The sequence below is a fragment of the Rana temporaria genome, chromosome 3 (assembly GCF_905171775.1).
Source record: "Rana temporaria chromosome 3, aRanTem1.1, whole genome shotgun sequence".
NCBI lineage: Eukaryota > Metazoa > Chordata > Amphibia > Anura > Ranidae > Rana > Rana temporaria.
The window spans coordinates 344,904,444-344,925,446 of NC_053491.1; the positions used below are offsets into that span (position 1 = coordinate 344,904,444).

Consider the following 21,003-nt stretch of genomic DNA (forward strand, 5'->3'; position numbering starts at 1 on the left):
CACTGTCCAATCCCAGGGTGTCCGAGGCATTTTAAAAGGAGGAGGGCCAATAGGAATCACCAAGAGGAGGGACTCTTAATGCTGAAGAGCTTCTTCTTTTTTTTTCCCCCCTCATCGTTTTACCTTTTTTTTAGTTTAGTAAATTACTGCAGTAAGGAATATGCCAAGAAGTGCTGCCTTCTCCTGACTTACCATGGGGCAACAAGCAAGAGTATGCCCTTGTTGACCTGCTGCTGTGCTCATAAGATGCCCCAAGACTGTGAAACTTAACAAAAAAAAAGTGCCACAGCTTACTTATTGACTTTCTGCCCCAAGCAATGGGACAGGCTCAGTCTAGCCTCAGACACACAGCAGAGGAGAGGAACTGAGGGAGTCTTGAGGGGGGGTGGACATACCTGGAGCCCTACCAACACTTTTACATGGGATGTCAGGAAACTGTACTGGAATAGAGCCGTGCTGATTTGCTGCTATGACTTGCTTGCGCTGGCAGAGCTGAGTGGCCGGCTGCTAAGTCACTTTGTATGGGCAGGACACTGCGAGAGGGAGCCGCTGCCCGCGGTGCTGAAGGAGTGCGCCGCTGTCCGTGGTGCTGAAAGAAGGAGCCGCTGTCCGTGGTGCTGAAAGAAGGAGCTGCTGTCCGTGGCGCTGAATGAGTGAGCCGCTCGCTGTCCGCGGTGCTGAAGTAAAGAGGCGCTGTCCGTGGTGCTGAAAGCTCCTTCACTGTCTGACTCCGCTCTCCAAGAAGGGACGTCTATTGGGATCCGCGCTTCAGCACTTTCCCCGCTGGACAGCAACCCACCACCGCGCCGACAGCATGTGCAGCCTCAGCGCGCTGGGCATCTACCTATGGGAGACCCTTGTATTCTTCAGGTAATGCTGGATTTAGGGAAGGGCCGGTGGGGATGGGGGTATTGAAGATCTTAAAGGCTGATGAGAGATTAGAATCGCTTCTTTAATCCCAGACAGTGTGTGTGATTTGTAACTGCCGTGCTTTACCGACTTTATGTAATTAGTGCTGCAAAATCTGTAACCGCAGTGCTGATGAAAACACCGTAGGCTTCTGAAGGCAGGAGGGCGGCCACTGCTGGAAGTCTGCGGGTACTGCAGCCCAAAGCTTGCCAGTGTCTCGTTTTCTTCTTTTTTTTTTTTTCTTTTTTTTTTACTGCTCGGTGTCCGCTTAGCATGCCTTTTAGAATATTAATATTACATGCAAGGCATAATCAGGCGTACATGCTATGATAGGATCGCATCTGACACGCCGTAAAAAGATAAATTAGCTCCAGTGGGCAAGGTAACCTTCAGCTTGCTCACTGCTGTTGTTGCTTTTCTTTTTTTTTTTTCACTGCTGTTGTTGTTTTTTTTTTGTTGGTGGCAGCAGTCTTTATTCCCTTTAGCTAAACTAACTTAAATATTCTGCTATAAAAAGTGAATTCATTATTAAATGCTATATTTTTCAATGTAAATGTCACCCCCCACCATATATATATTGCGCTCTGTCGTTATTGTTGTTATTGTTTTAATTATATCATCATTCATTTTTATTGTTGTTATTGCGGTGTTTTCGGCTGCAGCTTGTTCAATCTATAAAAGCTTTTTTGCAAATAAAAATCAGCGACGCAGTAGTGAAATTCCAATGGGTCGTTAATCACGTTTGTCAGAGTTAAGTCATCGCCCAACTAGGAGCCAGATACAATCTCTTCTGGTTGTTTTGTGGTGGTAGTTTGTCTTCTTTTTTTTTTTTTGCTGTTTCGAAATTAAAGGCGACCCTAGGAAAGGGGGGGTCAATGGTTTGTAATAAGCACTTTTTTTTTTTTTTTTTTTTTTTATCGTAAACTGCAGAGTAATCAATGCAAATGATTACTTAGAGGGTTATGTTTACTAAAGCTGGAGAGTGCAAACTCTGGTGCAGCTCTGTAGAGAAACCAATCAGCTTCTAGGTTTTATTGCCAAAGCCTAATTAAACAAGCTGAAGTTAGAAGATGATTGGCTATCATGTATAGCTGCATCAGATTCTGAGTGCACCAGTATTAATAAATCTATCCCAGAATGTTTTCTTGTGATTAATGATCTAAGAACCGTGTTGAGGATGACCATCAACTGGGAAGGATTATTATGCGTTGGTCAAAAAAAAATGCATATGAGCCTATGCATAATGACTTTGGACAGTTTTATTGTAATAAACGCAGTAGAGGTTGAGGCCCTGAAACAACTATAAATGCAACAGAAAGGGTACAGCAAAACTGAGTAAAGTACCAGAGGGGAAAATATGGTCTGACTTTCTGTAATATTGGAAGTAATGCCTCTATAGTTTTACCTGTTATGCTGAGATTAAAATTCCTGTGTATTCCTGTGCATCATTAATTATTAATAAGTTGCATGTACACTCTCTGTGCCATGCTAGAACTTGTAGGCCTTGTCCAGACAGCTAGCTGATGTATGATTTTCTTAGTACGTGCCCCACAGGAATGTTGTGTGCAGGCTGCGGTAGCTGTTGCAGGTGTGATAGATCCCCCTACAGTCATTGTATTTCTTAGGCAGTTTAAGAGCTACTTACGCATGGAAAACAAGCTACAGACCAATAGCCTTAAACAAGACTTTCACAGACTTGTTGGATTATATGTTTTAAAACAATCCATATACAAAAGCTTATTTATCAAATGTAACTAATAAAGATTTAATTCAAGTTTTCCTGAATAAGGCATATAAGGCAACTCAAAAACTTGCATTTTTTTAAAAAAGGTCAATAAAGAATATAACTTAAACTCCAAGGGGCAGATCCACAGAGAGAGTACGCCAGCGTATCTACTGATACGCCGGCATACTTTCAAATTTCCTGCGTCGTATCGTTGTTTTGAATCCTCAAAACAAGATACGAAGGCATCTGGGTTAGATCCGACAGGCGTACGTCTTCGTACGCCTTCGGATCTAAGATGCAATTCTTCAGCGTCCGCTGGGTGGCGTTCCTGTCATTTTCCGCGTCGAGTATGCAAATTAGCTATTTCCGACGATCCACGAACGTACGAGCGGCCGGGGCATTCCTTTACGTCGTCTCTAGTCGGCTTTTTTCGGCGTATAGTTAAAGCTGCTATTTCGTGGCATACTCAATGTTAAGTATGGCCGTCGTTCCCATGTATAATTTAATTTTTTTTTTTGCATGAATCGGGATGGACGTAATTTACGTCCAGGTCAAAACCAATGCACGGCGGGAAATTTAGGGACGGCGCATGCGCAGTTCGTTCGGCGCGGGGACGCGGTTCATTTAAATGAAACACGCCCCCTACCCGCCCAATTTTAATTCCGCGCCATTACGCTGCTTGAGATACACTACGCCGCCGTAACTTACAGCGCAAAATCTTTATGGATTCGAACCAAAGCCAGGTAAGGTACGGCGGCGTAGCGTATCTCGGATACGATGCGCCGGGGCAGATCTTTGTGGATCTGCCCCACTATGTTCTGCTTTTATCAGTGTCTAACACAATACAATACTCGACTACAGCTAGGTTTTCAAGATAACTGTAATTGAAGATAATCTTCGTCCTTGCTGATTTATTTTGTAAGCAATTATGCTACTTTTAAAAGATTGCCCTTATCCCAATAAGCAATGGGTAATACCCAAAAGAACAAGGTTGCAGGTGCAAGTATCAGAAATTCATTTTCTGTGCAGGATTGCTGGACTTTCTTCTATGTGGCAGCATGAGATTTGTGGAGGTGCTGGTACACTTTCTAGTAGAGCTCCTCTGGGAACTGTCAGGCAGTTACCAGTAGGAAGAGATTCAAAGTCTAAGCAAGATCATGTTGTCAATATTTGGTCTCCCATTTGGCCGAACTCTGTAAGCTGCCATAAACAGCTACAGTATATTTAGGGACTGGGCATAGGGGAATTTGACTGGCTTTCCCTTGTACCTCATACAAGATTAATGGTCTAAAAATAAAGCATTGAAATGGTTATTATTATCACTAGGAGGTGTGTATTCATTGAATGTCAGTTGAAAGTGTCTCAAACCATAGAAATACAAAAAGGAGCACTAGACCAAAACCGCAAGAAAAAGTCCAAGATAATTTTACTGTTCATATAAAAAAGTAATATATAAACAACCAATGTATTTTGAGGGTAAAACCACTCCCCCTTCATAAGGGCTCAACACATGATAACATTTGGATGAACTCAGAGAAAACAATGGCTTCACAGATGGAGGATAGCAGTGCTGCTTGTTAGTGTTTAAATGGGAAAAAAATGACCTTTTTACCAACAATTAAAATAATTTCGGACAATAATTTGATCACATACATTACATAGGTTAAATGCATTATAAACCCTCCTACCTGCACCCTGTGTTTTTCACCTACATAAGATGGGCACTGATCGTGTAGTTTCAAGGTATCATTGTTGCTCTGTACACACCACCTATAGTAGAGTAAATCTTCACAGAAGTTTATGTTGTATTTAAACACAAGGTGCGTGGAATAAAATTGGTTAATGCATGACCTCTGTCTGAAGTATAAAAACTTAAATTTTCTGTGAAGAAACTACATACCCCACAATCCTTTGGTCTCTGTTTAGTATTCTGCAGGTGATAGCAAAATAGTAATTAGATCTGACACAGACACAAATAGAGCAATGAAGGGAAGATATGTGTTTTTATCACATTAGCACTCCTACATTGGAGATGCAACATAGACAAAAATGCATGGATTGGACAATGTGTGACCCAGGACAAGAAGTTACCCGCCCCTTTAGCAAATCGAGTCCATCATTATTAGGTAAGGCAAACAAATGACACAGGGAATATACATACACCAATACTTGGTTAAAACAACAAAAACATTTGAAATTGAAATTGCACAATGGCTTTAAAAGGCCACATGTCTATTGAGTTCAGCCAAAAGACAATAAATTGAAAACTTGCATTCTCAGAATTCTAAGCTCACACAGTTCCTCCAGAGAAAAGCATAACATGTATACAGTGGGATCCAATTTACTAGGAAAAACAAACCTTTCCTAACCCCAAAAGCAATCAGATATTTCCTGTATTAACAATCTCAATGATAACGTTTACAGATCAATGAGCTAACTTTAGCAGGAAACCTGAAAAATAACGTGATCACATTTATTCAAAGTACACAAAAGATATTGGCTGATTTTACAACTTTTACAAATTCACTGACATTTTCGACTGAATAAGACCTAAATCACAGTTAGCGGCATTCTTTATGGTATTTACAGTATATAATTATTATTATTATTATTATTATTATTATTATTATTATTATTATTATTATTATTATATTACAGCAAGTTAAAATATATCTGAAAAAGCAAAACACTTTCTTTAGTTTTGGATAGAGGGGAGATGGATTAAAACACCTGTCAGGTTTTAATTGCTGTCTGTGTCCCTTTCAGGAAGATTCACCCTCTGTTTTTGTCCTGTTTACTATTAGCATTATAAGTAAAAGAAAATTCAAAATTTTGGGTTGTCCCCAGAAAAGTAATAGGGGAAATCTTCCAATGGGGACACTAGTCCTGGTGGCCTAAAGGGTTTCCAAGGGATTCCCTTTATTTTCAGATATTTCCACGTATGTCCAGTTTTAGCTATGGTACAGGAAGTGGGGTGCCCAAAGTACAATGACAGGGGTTATAACCCTCATTTACTCTATCCAAAATGAAAAAACAAGTTTTGCCTATAGTTCTACTTTGAGGCTGGGTTCACACTCTAGCATGTTCCGGCTCACAGCAGGAGTCTGGTGTGTTCCCATCCACCATTTTAGGTCCGATTTCAGATGGAATTTTTGGCTGAATTCGGACCTGAAATAGACAAAAAGATGCACAGGACTCTTGTGGAATTCGCACCAGAGCTGCTGCGTAGATGTGTGAATTGGCTCCATAGAGAGCCGGTCACAATCTCCTGCTATGCAAATTGGGGAAACCTGCATCCAATTTGCAACAGTGTAAACCCAGCCTAAAGCTGAACTAAACCCATAAATCGGTTAAAAATTCACACATGCTCAGAATCAAGTCGACGCATGCTTGGAAGCATTGAACTTCATTTTTTTCAGCATGTCGTTGTGTTTTACGTCACCGCGTTCTGACATGATCATTTTTTTAACTGATGGTGTGTAGGCACAACTGATCATCAGTCAGCTTCATCGGATAACTGATGGAAAAATCTATCAGACCGTTTTCATCAGACTAGCCTATCGTGTGTACAGGGCATTACATTCCCGGCATGCCAGGAATGCTAACTGGCACATTTGCTTGTGCTCTCAATCAAACTGTCAATCCATCAAATGGCTGGTGCTATAACTGATCACATATGCATAACCATGGCAAAAGCAGATCAAACTGAAGTTAAGATAGCAGATTCCTTGTCTGAAATAAATAGGAGGATTTAGTTCTGCTACAGTATTTGTTAGGAAATAACACTGCTCTATAAACCACCTTGATTTTAAATATATTTATTTGTTATAATTTTTTTTTGTTTTAACTGTAAATTCTTGTAAATGCTCTTTCACGTATAGCAATAGCATGTTATGCTTCCTGGCTATTTGTGGGTGCCTACAGACATGGGACAGCAGGTGGGTGTTATGAGAATATTCCAATGGATAAAGTATCAATACATACGCATGCAGTGTTGCATATGGTATCCATGTGCTGTGACCTTCAGTATTGCACCTATCACTTGCCATTGAAGAATTATGAAGTGTTGGCCAAACCACCTTTTATAGCCTAGACATTTACAATTTTGATGTTTTTGCCACATAGAACACTAAATTATTGGAATCTGTCAAACTGTATGTGTGTTAAATATTAGTGATCAGTTTTGTAAGTCATATCTTCTACTAAAGCACCTCCTAGAGGTTTTCTAACAAGTGCCTGGAGGTACCTGGGAGTTGTACCTTCCTTATCTTAAAAGACCAGTTATGGGACCTATGTACAGTGCTTATCTTTAAATTACTATAGAGATTAAGAAAAAGTACAAATGTTCATGACAGTTTACCAGGCACCCCATACAGTAGTAGTCTGTGCACATAGGGAGTATTGTGTAACCTGGGGATTATAAATCCAATGTAACCAGAGCCAGGCCCCCGAACATGATGTACAGGCTGATTGGATGTCTGCAATGGGTGGTGATCAGACATGTTTGGGTTATAATTTTGCTCCACTATAAGGCCCCATACACACGATAGAATTTATCCGCAGATACGGTTCAGCGGACCGTATCCGCGGATAAATCCTCTCTAAGATTTCAGAGGATTTCAATGCGATGGCGTGTACACACCATCGCATTGAAATCCGCGCTGAAATCCTCTGCCGATGACGTGTCGCGCCGTCGCCGCTATTATGACGCGGCGACGGGCGCGACACTGTCATATAAGGAATTCCACGCATGCGTCTATTCATTACGGCGCGTGCGGGGAATCCCTTTGGACGGATGGATCCGGTAAGTCTGTACAGACGAGCGGATCCATCCGTTGGAATGGATTCCAGCAGATAGATATTCTGTGCATGTCGACAAATATTTATCTGCTGGAAATCCATTCCAGGGGAGATTTATCTGCGGATAGATCCTATGGTGTGTATGGGGCCTCAGTTCTTAATAAATGTATCTGTACAAGAACTATACTTACTAGTTGAAAGCTAGAAGGAATCTTGCTCCTCCTCAATGCTTACCTATAGTAGATTATGTTTGTAATTATCATTAAAGTTTTAATGAAGTTCGGATACTATTATTTTGCAATGCTGCAAATAAGTCACAGATGTGAACAAATTGGGTAAGTGTTTTTCCCTAAAGGCAAATACTGAAATATACTACTACCTTGAGGTTATACTGGGATGCAAGTGATCACAGAGGGCCAATCAGAAGTCTGCAGTGCATGCTGGCAGACAGATGTTTCACAATTAATCTATTTAGAAGCTTAGTGAGTATGCTATATGCCACATTTCATTTTTTTATCTGCCAAGATTTCAACTTGGGATGCTTTATGCTGATGTGACAAAGTTACAAGAGATGGGAACATACTGCGATAACTTCAGTCAGCAGAACATGTATGTATTTATACCTTGACAGTTTGGACATAGGTTTAATATCTTTTTAGCTTAAGTTTGATGTGTATGTTTTCAAGAATGTCATTTATATAATACTGTTTGTGCTAAATTAAAGGGAGACTACAATGTCTTTGTTTCATATTCATATTTATTTTTAAGTGTTGAAGTTATTAAATATTTATATATATATATATATATATATATATATATATATATATATATATATACATATATATATATATATATATATATATATATATATATATATATATATATATATATACATATATATATATATATATATATATATATATATATATATATATATATATATATATATATATATATATATATACATATATATATATATATATATATATATATATATATATATATATATATATATATATTGATTATATCAAATCCTTTTAAATATAGAGATGTAAAGGTCTATTTATAAAAAAATAAATAGCTTTTTGAAAGTCTCAACACCACACTGTTTTTTTTTTTTTTGTTGTTGTTTTATTTCTGTTTTTTATTATCCCTGCTGTTTGTTTGCATTCACCTGTGAGTCAGGAATCCCCAGCTGACAGCTGAATGTCCTGGGTGGGGACGAGTCACTGGTTGTTAGGTTGCCAGCAGGTGCCAGGTCCCTAACAACCAGGAGGAAGCTGCCACTTTTAGCAGTGGTAATTGATACAAAAGGCAGCAAAGAAACTATTATGTACATAAAAAACAATGCAGGCATTGTTTAACCACTTAAGTCCCGGACCATTTTGCTGGTCAAAGACCGGGCCACTTTTTGCGATTCGTAACTGACAAGTGCGCGGTCGTGCGATGTGGCTCCCAAACAAAATGTACATCCATTTTTTCCCACAAATAGAGCTTTCTTTTGGTGGTATTTGATCACCTCTGCGTTTTTTTTTTTTGCGCTATAAATAAAAATAGAGCGACAATTTTGAAAAAGGAGTGCCATTCTGTCAACATATGAGTGCGTGCGGCAGTTGGCAAGCAGTTAAGCAAAAAAACTATTATACACATAAAAAACAATGCAGGTATTGTTTATTACACTTGCACACTTGCACAAGTGGTAAGATATTCACAAGGTATTTTTTTTCCATGTGATGTATTAGTTCAGCAGCACTTTAATAAAAGAAATGTAAAAGCAATGATTTTATTTAAAAAAATTTAAACGTTTATGACACCTTATCATTTGGTTTAGAGTTTACATCTATTTAATATAGGGTGCACAAATTACACCATTGTTACATAGTTTTATGGGGTTTCAATACAGAGAGCACATCAAAGACTGTTTTCCCTTAGGCCTCGTACAGACGAGGGGTTATCCGCTGGAAACGGTCTGCCGGACCGTTTCCAGTGGACATTCCTCCTCCGGATTTTGATCCGATGGCTTGTACACACCATCGGATCAAAATCTGCGCTGAAAAAATCTGCGGTCATGTGTCGCGCCGTCGCCGCGACGTGCGCAACGCTGAAAGGTAAACACTTCCACGCATGCGTCGAATCATTACGACGCATGCGAGGGATGGGAGCGGACGGACTGATCCGGTGAGTCTGTACAGACGACCGGATCAGTCCGCTGGACTGGATCCCAGCGGATAGATTTTGTAGCATGCTACAAAATTTTTATCCGCTGGGAATCCGTCGGCTGCATTTTTATCCGCCGAAACTTGTCTGCTCGGGCCTACACACGACCGGATCTATCCGCTGGAACTGATCCGCGGATCAATCCCAGCGGATAGATCCTCTCGTCTGTACGGGGCCTTAGGCCCCGTACACACCATAGAATCCATCTGCAGATAAATCCCAGCAAATGGGTTTCAGCGGATAGATCCTATGGTGTGTACACGCCAGCGGATCTTTTTCCGCGGATATATCTCCCCTGGGATGGATTCCAGCAGATCGGATATTTGCTGACATGCAGAACATATCCATCTGCTGGAATCCATCCCAACGGATGGATCCACTGGTCTGTACAGACTCACCGGATCCATCCGTCCGAAGGGATCCCCCGCATGCGTCGTAATGATTCGATGCATGCGTGGAATTCCTTATATGACAGCGTCGCGCACGTCGCCGCGTCATAATCGCGGCGACGGCGCGACACGTCATCGCCAGAGGATTTCGGCGCGGATTTCAATGCGATGGTGAGTACACTCCATCGCAGAGAAATCTGCTGAAATCCTCGAGAGGATTTATCCGCGGAAACGGTCCGCTGGACCGTATCCGCGGATAAATCCTCCCGTGTGTATGGGGCCTTAGACTTTTTCTGTAGTGAGCAGTACTCATTCAGTTGTTTTTAAATTTCAGCTTAAGCTGGTGAACTCTCTAAACAAAAGACATTTCACATATGTTATGTATTGTTAGTTCTGACAATTAAAATAAAAAGAGGAAATTTGTATAAAGCCACAATGCATAAAGGAAGAAATGTATACAAAACTGCAATTCTATGCTTTCTTCTAAAGCAGCGGTCTCCAAACTGCGTCCCGGGGCCTGGATGCGGCACTCTGCTAGAGCCACTATTCCATTTACTGTCACCAATGAAGGGCCACAGTTCCTCCTAATGACACCAACAATGGGGACCAATGACACCGATGATGGAGCACAATTCCTCCCTATGACACCAATGATGGGGCACAATTCCTTCCAATGACACAAGCAATGGGGCACAATTCCTCTCACTGACACCAAAGATGGGGCATTTTTTATCCCAGCTGATGCTAGGACATTTTCTACTTCCAATTGCCACAGTCAGTCCCTCCTAAAGTCTGAAGGACAGTAAACTGGCCCTTTGTTTAGAAAGTTTGGAGACGCCTGTTATAAAGCATTGCTAGTCAACTTGGCACCTGGATGTCACATACAGTACCACTTTCTTGTCATAACACCTGATGATGTTGCCATGAAAGTCCTATGCTAAGATAACTCATGTTATCAGGTGACATCCTTCTCCCAGTTGTGTTTCTGCATTGTCGACCTGTCACATGTCCCCTAATGGAGAGCCCGCTGTGCCAGCACACATTGTCCAGACACTGTTCAACTATTGCTGGAGCCTGTGAATATAGACAGAAAGTGGTTGCACAAAAAAATATATGAAGGAGATCAGCAGAACTGAGACAGCAAATAAGAATAAACAAAAGTGAAAAGAGTTATTTGTGTAATTTTTTTTTTTTTTTCAAGTACGCCAATTGTTTAAAATACAGTCCCATTGTAGGATAAATGTCATACAGTTATGCCGCGTACACACCATCACTTTATGTGGTGAAAAAAAACGACGTTTTTAAAAACGTCACTTTAAATGACCATGTGTGGGGGAAAATGTCGTTTTATGTCTTGTAAAAAACGACCAAAAAAATTTGAAGCATGCTTCAATTTTATGTGTCGTTTTTCAAAACGTCGTTTTTTACTTCACAGAAATTGACCGTGTGTAGTTTAAAACAACGTTTTTACACCCGCGCATGCCCAGAAGCTAGTTATGAAGCGAGCTTCAATGGAAAAACGTGGTGAACGTAACCTCGCTTTGCTAGAGCATTGTGAAAAAACGATGGTGTGTAGGCAACTTCGTCTTTGAAAATTGAAGTTTCAAAAACGTCGTTTTTTACTTCACAGAAAATATCGTTTTTTTTCATCACATAAAGTGATGGTGTGTATGCGGCATTAGGCTTTACACTACTGTTTTAGAAACAGCTACATCTCATTAAAACTGTACATTTTGTTACAAATAAATAAATAAATAAAATGTGAGGAATAGATCCAATTCAATTAAAAAAGCAAATAAACATTTGCATGGCCATGCTATACATATATGCACATATATTGTATCAATTGTATCTGCTAAGATCTGCCAATGTGCTCCTCAATATTCAAATCCAACAACCAGGAAAATGAGTTGCTTACATTAGTTGTGACTTGTCTCTGAGGGGATTAAGAGAGTTATTTTAATTCCAGAATTCCAGCATTTCTAGGAAGGGTTTTCTTTTCCTGCAGTAGATCCTATACTTGGTATATGTACAGCACCATTTGACGCAAATCTTAAATGTGTTTATCTTGTACGGAAACAAGAGGAGCAGGATTTCATCTGTTTTTTGCATGACTGCTTTTTTTATGCATCATTTTCTGTCAGAGCCCTAAACAACAAATGTGGAGGGTTGCTATTTATCTTAGGTGTCAATGAGCTTTGTTCTGAAAATGCAGCCAACCTGCTTCTAATGTGCATTGAGTTGTTTTAAAGTGATAATAAAGGCTATGTTTTATTTTTCTTAAAATCATTTTTTTTTTATATGTACCTGCTTCTTGCAGTGATACTAACCTCCAGGTTCATTTAAAGTAAAACCATGGCCTTCTATATAAAAAAAAAGTGTTGCAGCAAGGCTTATATATCACATTGAAACTGGACCAAGGATTTGGTTGAACAGCCTGTAGTTGTTGAATTAAGCACAGTTTTCATCTACATATCAACATCACCTTATATTAAGGTCAAATGTAGTTTCTAAGCAAATTTATTAAATCTGATTGGAGGTCTGGCAGGGCGAGCCTGTGCCACTGTCAGTGGCAGCTGGTGCTCAGATTTGGGGGGGGGGGGGGCACAAACAAACTGAAAAATACTGAAAAAAAAACATCAATGGCAGCCACTCTGTGCCCATCAATTTCAGCCTCACTGTGCCCATCAATTGCAGCCTCAATGCACCCATCAATTGCAGCCACTATGCCCACCAAATGCAGCCACTGTGCACATCATATGCAGCCACTGTGCCCACCAATTGCAGCCACTGTGCCATCAAATGCAGCCACTGTGCCCACCAATTGCAGCCACTGCGCCCACCAAATGCAGCCAATGTGCCCATCAAATGTAGCCACTGTGCTCATTAAATGTTGCTGTGCAGGAAAGTTACAGTGTGTGCAGAATGGAGGGGCGGGAATGTCTCACAGAGGAGTACAGTCTTGACTGAGGCTTAGGCCAGCAGCATCGGCACTTACCTTTACCCACAGGTGCTGGTGCTGCTCAATCCTGTCCACCGCACCCACACTCGTCGACTCCACTCATCTCACAGCAGTGAGTAATGGCCGGGAAACCAGAAGTGATGCAGCGGTGCCGGAAAAAGCACCACCCACTGTCCTCCAGTCCCTGCCCATACAAAAAAAGTCACTGGAGTATTAGACAAATGAGTGTAGAGTGGGGAGTGTTCAGGGCACATTGTTAGTGCTCCAAAAACGCCCTAAACGTGGGCAAATCAGCTTCCCAGCTTGCAATCAGTCCACCATCCTCCAGTCACCGCCCATACAAAACAAGTTACTGGAGTATAAGAAAAATGAGTTTAGAGTGGGGAGTGTTCAGGGCGCATTGTTTGCGCCCTACACACGCCCTAAAGACGGGTAAATCAGCTTCCCAGCTAGCAATCAGCTGATTGCAAGCTGAGAAGCTTCCCATAGACCGATGTGTGGCCGGCGCCTGGTCACTCTTAAAGTGACCTTTTTTTAGAACAGCTTGGGGGGGCGGGCACCCCCTATGGACGGGCCGCCACTGGCCACTGTTTAATATGGCAGTCTGGGACACATTCTCTAGGAAACAGGTACATTAATGGTGCAGGTGTGTGCTTGGTTTATTTTAGAATCACAGTTAACGGTCAGTGCCCCACCCTCCTGCGGGGGGCAGTGTGGGAAGGGAGCAGAGAGAGGTGCAAGCCTGCAACGTATTGTCCAGGTCAGGACAGACAAAAGCCAGAGTCTGTGAGAGATGGAGCAGTAGGTAGCTGCAGGATAGGAATCCAAGCTGACAAAGGTACAGTGTTTTGTGCATGAGCACTGGGACTGTGTGTTAGATGATCTGCAAGACCAAGGCATGAAGCCTGAGCAGCAAAGCGGCGAAAAGAGCTACGAGGCTGAATATTGTTCATTTGGTGTAATGATGGTGAAAACCCCTGCATGGTAAGACTTTCATTTGTGAACTTTTTGCTTTCTTTTAAATAAAAGTGGGGAGAAATGGCCATGAAACGTACTTCAGGTGTGCAGTAAACTCAGGCCCGTCGCTACAGGACAGGCAAAACAAACAATTGCTTGGAGCCCCGAGCTGACCTGGGGCCCCCAACTTCCCCTTCTCAGGCTGTAGCGTGGCCAAGCTCCTTTTCCTTCCTCCTGGAGTCCTGTCAGTCCGGCCGGGTACCATGCGTGGTACAGGAGATTCAGTTTCCTGTTCCTGGCCGGACTGACAGGAAGTGCACACTGAGGCCTTGTACACACGATCAGTCCAAACCGATGAGAATGGTCCAACGGACCGTTTTCATCGGTTCACTGCTGAAGTGGCCTGATGGTCTGATGTGCGTACACACCATCAGTTCAAAAACTGATTGGGTCAGAACGCGGTGACGTAAAACACACGACGTGCTGAAAAAAACTAAGTTTAATGCTTCCAAGCATGCTTCGACTTGATTCTGAGCATGCGTGGGTTTTGAACCAATGCTTTTGTGTACTAACCATCGGTTTGGACCTATCGGTCAGCGGTCCATCGGTTCGATTTTAAAGCAAGTTCTAAAATTTTTGTCCAAAGGACAACAGACCGATGGGCTGTACACACGGTCGGTTTGGACCGATGAAACTGGACTTCAAGCCGTTTTCATCGGTTTGAACCGACCGTGTGTACGCGGCCTGAGTGTTCACTTCCTTTCAGTCTGACCGGGAACACAGGAAACGAAATCTCCTGTACCGTGCGGTACCCGGCCCGGTCACTATCTGATAGGGGACTGAGGACCCATAATGATAGAACACCCGACTGACAGGAGGAAGAGGAGCTCGGCCACACTACAGCGGCAGCCTACAGGGAAGACGGGGAGGTGAGAATAGAAAAACATAGGGACTAGGGAGGGGGAGAGGAGTAAGAACATGGTGAAGCGCTAATGTAGGCTTTGCATGCGGGGGGGTGCTTAGGGGCCCCCATTTTGCTTGGGGCCCCCAAATTCTAATTACTAATGATGAGCTGCAAAACCCCCAACTTGTCACAGTGGGTTCAGAATTTTATGCAATAAGAACATTTCTGTTTGTAATTTTTGCAATCCTTCCCCAGCCCCAGAAAAGAGCTTCAAAACAGATTAGTGTGCTGTGTACTGTGGTACAGTTTTGTGGTTTTCTGTGCCATTGCCTGTATAGGAATGTTGGAAGATTTTAAAGAGTTTACATATTATATGTCAAAACTTTCTGTGACAACTGGGCATATGTCAATTCTGTGGGTACTGATATCACAATTTCAATAGTGTATTTGTGATAAGCAGCTAACTTTCATTTCATCGTTCATCTATGTGCACATAAAACACATATCGGTATTGTATGACTGTATGATATGTATTGGTTTTCTGCTGCCTAGATTGGTCATTTGTCATTTTTTGCAAAGCCATAAAAAGGGGTGTGCAAAATAATATTTTCTGCACAGGAACTCTTTTTTTTGTTTTTTTATTGTGACACGTTCTAGTTTGTTGCACCTTGGCTTTTGTCATTGCTATGGCATTTCCTTATGAAATAATCTTCAATGTTTGTAATGACTCCTAAAGGATTGCAGATTAGCTGTTAGTAACATAAAACGGTTGATAGGTTATAACTTGTGATTTCAACAGCTTAAATTTAAATCGGGGTAAGCGTAACTGTGAGTTTTAATTTCCTGGAGATTTCAGCGTAAATCATCAAAAAAGCTCTTGTGAATTATGCTGGACCTGTTCATGTTCCAAAAAAAACTGCCCCTCATTAGGCCTGCAATTTTATGTTTTTTTTTCCAAACATACATCTAAAACAGTAAAATAAAATTAAGTGACAGTACACAACTATCAACTACAAACAACTATTGGTGATTTGTGAAATTTTTTAGTCCTCAAGATACCCTTTTATGTTTAAAACAATTGTAAAGGTACCATTTTTATTTTTAACCTCTTGAGCTCCAGAAGGTTTACCCCTCTTTTTATGAATAGGCCATTTTTTTCGATACAACACTGTGTTAACTTAACTGACAATTGTGCGGTCATGCGATGCTGTACCTAAACAAATATGATCACCTCTGCATTTTTTATTTTTTGCACAATTTAGAAAAAATACAATATTTCAAACTGTCAGCTATAAAACATATGCAATAAAAAAAATTGAAAAAAATCGAATTTCTTTATCAATTTAGGTCAATACATATTCTGCTACATATTTTTGTTAAAAAAAAAGAAAAACAATAAGCGTATATTTATTGGTTTGTGCAAAAGTTATAGAATCTAAAAACTATGGGATAGATTTATGGAATTTGTATTTTTTTTCTACTAGTAATGGCGGGAATCAGCGACTTATAGTGGGACTGCGACGTTGCGGTGGACACATTGGACACTAAGTGACACTTTTTGGGGACCAGTGACACTAATACAGCGATCAGTGCTAAAAATGTGCACTGTCACTGTACTAATGACACTGGCAAGGAAGGGGTTAACATCAGGGGCAGTCAAAGTATTAAATGTGTGCCTAGAGAGTGCTTACTAACTGTGTGGGGGTTGCTTTGCAGGAACACAGGATCACAACCTTCCCTTCTCACATAGGCAGATAGCCATACTGCCTGTGTCTCAAACAACCAGCGGGTCTTGGTGAACATCACGTCCTCCGGACCCGCTGATTGGTTCCCACTGTGTCCAATAACAGCTGGAGCGGATTAGCGGTGGCACAGGTGCACGCCCCAAACCCAAAAGTGCAGGATCATGTACAGGTATGTGATCCTGCCCAGGGAAGCCACCTTGCCATCGTATATATGCAGTATAATGTTAGCAAGCGTTTAATAAACATGTTTATACTTACCTGTGTAGCACCCTCTACCATAGGTAGGTGCTAGAATAGGATTTTTCTAGGTTCAACTGTCAGGGCAGGTAAATTTAGTGACTGTGGGGAAGTGTGTCAAATCAATGTCGCCTGAGGGCGCAGGATTTTCAGTCAGGCTATCTGGGATCAGTAGTCCATCACCAAGTACAAGCCTACAGTACCCCGGGGAGGGGTACTGTAGGCCTCGGGCCTAGTAACTATACAGTCAACTACCACCAAGTACAACTAAGTACAACTAATTACAGCCAGCAATCTGGGATTTTTCAGAGTGGTCCCTTTTGTCATAATGAAGATTATGGGACAAGATCTAATCTAGTTTTACAGTGGAAGATTTGTGCAGGAGGACAGAAGTCCTGGGAGCAGGGGCGGACTGACAACTCATGGGGCCCCTGGGCAATATGAAACTATGAGGCCCCCGGGCAATAGGAGATTATGGGACCCCCAGGCAATACGAGATTATGGGGCCCCCAGGCAAAAGGGGATGATGGGGCCACACAGTATACACACATACAGTATACATACACAGTATACACAGAATATACACACAGAGTATACACACTCAGGCCCAGATTCTCAGTGGAGATATGACGGCGTATCTCCAGATACACCGTCGTATCTCTGCGTTGTGCCGTCGTATCTATGCGCCTGATTCTTAGAATCAGTTACGCATAGATATCTATTAGATCCGACAGGCATAAGTCTCTTACGCCGTCGGATCGTAACTGCATATTTACGCTGGCCGCTAGGGGCGTGTACGCTGATTTACGCGTCAAAATATGTAAATCAGCTAGATACGCGAATTCACGAACGTATGCCTGGCCGACGCAGTAAAGTTACGCCGTTTACGTTAGTCTTTTCCCGGCGTATAGTTACCCCTGCTATATGGTGGCGTAAGTGCGGCGTACCAATGTTAAGTATGGCCGTCGTTCCCGCGATAAAATTTGAAAATTTTACGTTGTTTGCGTAACTCGTCCGTGAATGGGGCTGGACGTAATTTACGTCCACGTCAAAACCAATACGTCCTTGCGGCGTATTAGGAGTAATGCACACTGGGAGATTTCCACGGATGGCGCATGCGCCGTTCGTGAAAAACATCAATCACGTCGGGTCATAGAACATTTACATAAAACACGCCCCCCTGTTCCAAATTTGAATTAGGCGGGCTTACGCCGGCCGATTTACGCTACGCCGCCGCAACTTACAGAGCAAGTGCTAAGTTGCGGAGGCGTAACGGAAATCGGATACGTTACGCCGCCGCAAAAATACGCCGCTGGACAAGAATCTGGCCCTCAGTATACATACACACAGAATACACATATACACACACTGAAAAGGTACTGGGATTTTTTTTAAAACACAGATTTTTACACACTGTCCCTAGGTTTTACTGAGGCTGGCAACCCTGATGGGGCCCCCTAGTGGCATAGGGCTCTCGAGCAGTGCCCGAGTGCCCGAATGGTCAGTCCGCCCCTACCTGGGAGCAATACTCTGCATGGTGCTGATGCAGAGGAGGAGGAGCAATAGTCTGCATTGTGATTATGCAGGGAAAAAGACTGTAAATGTTAGAAGTACATCAGTTTTTCAAGGCTAATTCAGATAACCAATGTTCACTAAATATGATGGCAAAGCAACGTGTTCTATGGGCATCCCATATCCCCATTACCCCAACCAAGTTATATCCCCCAATAAACAAAAACAAAACAACGCAAATGACTGTTCATTGTCTCTGAGGTGATAGATGAAGGTCTGGCAGCAGGGTGATATGGTGGATATTTGTTACTAGTAGCAACCAACCTCTACAACCGCTAGTGATAAAATTGCACAGAGTGGCCCTAAACCTCCTCTTCTTGGGTCACCTGCTGGTGCTCCTGGTCCCTCCTCCAGAACAGAATTTGAGGTAAATTTTCCAAGGGGTTCCCCTGCTCTGGTGATAACTGCCTAAAAGGGGATTACCCTAATTTTGCACTTTTTGTTGGAGCATTTCCCTGATGAGACACAGAAAGGAAAAAACAAAACTAACATTGTTTTCAAACCTATTCTGCTCTATCCAAAACAAAACCATTTATTGTGTAAGGTTTTAAAAATAAATAGTGTGAATGCATCATTGTATTTATTTTAAATGAAGTTTGCCCATATGGCAACAGTCAGACAAGAAGGTGTCTACACTTTAAAAGTAAAATGATATGTTTTGTACAATAGAGTTTGTTTCAAAATATAATCCAGAATGAGTGCCTGAACTGCAATGACATTAATCCATCCATCCATTCAGCCACCCATTCATCCATCTATCCTTCTTCATACAATTTAATGTTATTTCATTCTGCAATAGTTCTATAGCTACATACTTAACATGCTTTAATAAAACAGATGTCCATTGGTTGTGAGGAGAAAAAGTCTAAAGCCCTGTACACATGGGCCAGAATCTCGTCAGGAAAAAAAAATTGTTTTTCCTGACAAGATTCTTGGCAAGAATCTCTTGCCACCCGAGTGTACAGACACTCCTTTCAAAAGAACCGCGGTTCTTCTGAAAGGCAAGAACGCGGTGATGTCATTGCGTACGATGAGCATGCGCTTGTCACATACAATGCCATCGCCGCCATCTTGCTGCACCCTACCTATGCCTAGGAAGCTACCTTGCATGCGTCAAAGTCATTTCGAGCATGCGCCGGTTTCCACAGCGACAGGTAACTATACACACTCTCGGGTTTCTCGGCAGGAAAACACTGCCGAGAATCACGATGAGAAAATAGAGAACATGTTCTCTATTTTTCTCGTCGAGATTTTAGGCAGTTTTCTTGACGAGAAAACCTAAAAGCCTCGTACACACGCTCTGTATACTCGGCAAGAAAGCTCTGCCAGCAGTTTTCTTGCTGGTTCTTGTCTAGTAAACTGAGCGTGTGTACGAGGCTTAAGAATTTCAATACAGGCTTCTCTTTGCCAAGCCCGTTCCCTCCTTTAAAGTTTCCAAGGCATTCCTAGAGAAGTATTATTATGCCAGTCTGCTCTCCATCTTTCATTGTAGCTCTTTCCTGTTGGACATGCTTGGTACATTTTAGTCACAAAACTGTTTAAACTAAACATAATAAAAAATGCATGAACAGGTTACCTTCAGGAAAGCCCATATGTCGACACGATCAGTAGAGCCAGCTGAAGGCTGGCAGCTGAAATTTATTTGCAAATCTTAACTTTTACAGAAAAAAAAAATAATATACTATGCCTCTTCCAACCTTGCAAAGCTCTTTGTTAGTGATTTTATATAACAGGCATTGTCGAATAGCAGCTTAAAAAGTAAGAGAAGTAAGGGTAAGCATACAAATGTGTCTTTAATTTGGGATCTAGTCATCATTTTGACAGCTGGTTTTCTTTTACATATGTAAGTTTTCATGATATGCTCATTTTGAATTGTGCAGGTTTGTGATAGGTTAACCTAATTTGTCAAAACCTCCTAGGTCATCATTTAGTATTTTACCAAGAATGGTCATTGGCATTCTTCAAACAGACCTAGTTTTCTCTGTCTGCATCTGTGACCTTGTTCTTTCAGATATTATGCATAACTCATGACCATAGCTACAAAAAAAGAGTCATATCACATGGGAGTCATATGTTCAGTCATTTTTTTAAAGAAAAATAGGTTCAGTTTACATGCGTTTTTACATAAATTTTCAGTTCAGTTCAATTCAGATTAGTTAAAATCAGTTTATATCCATTTTTACACATGGTGGCTCCCAGATCCCCAATCCCTCCCCCATTTGAGTATGGGGTACATAGTAACTCATTCAACCAAAAAATGTCAAGTAAAAAATAAAAACACAAAGGCCCCTTTCACACTTGTGCGATTTCAAAGTCTCGCGATTTTGCCGCAATTTGGATCCGACTTTGCCCCACAACTGGAAGTACGACTTTAATGAGCAGGGACATGAATTTTATCCCCCAATAATTAGGGGGAACTCCACGGCAATTAAAAAAAAAAAAACGGCATGGGTCCCCCCTTCATGAGCATACCAGTCCCTTCGATCTGGAATGGATTTTAAGGGGAACCCCCATGCTGAAAAAACGGCGTGGGGTCCCCCCCAAATTCCATATCAGACCCTTATCCGAGCACCAGCCCGGCCGGT

General features: G+C 41.6%; 1 protein-coding gene across 1 annotated transcript in view; it reads left to right on the forward strand.

Moving 5' to 3' along the window:
- Nucleotides 1–73: 73 nt before the first annotated feature.
- GLRA1 (glycine receptor alpha 1) overlaps nt 74–21,003 on the forward strand; it is a 236,926-nt gene continuing 215,996 nt past the window's right edge. The window contains exon 1 of the mRNA XM_040345118.1: nt 74–870. Within this exon, the coding sequence (XP_040201052.1) occupies nt 815–870 (56 nt within the window). The 5' untranslated portion in view covers nt 74–814. The remainder of the gene's footprint in view (nt 871–21,003) is intronic.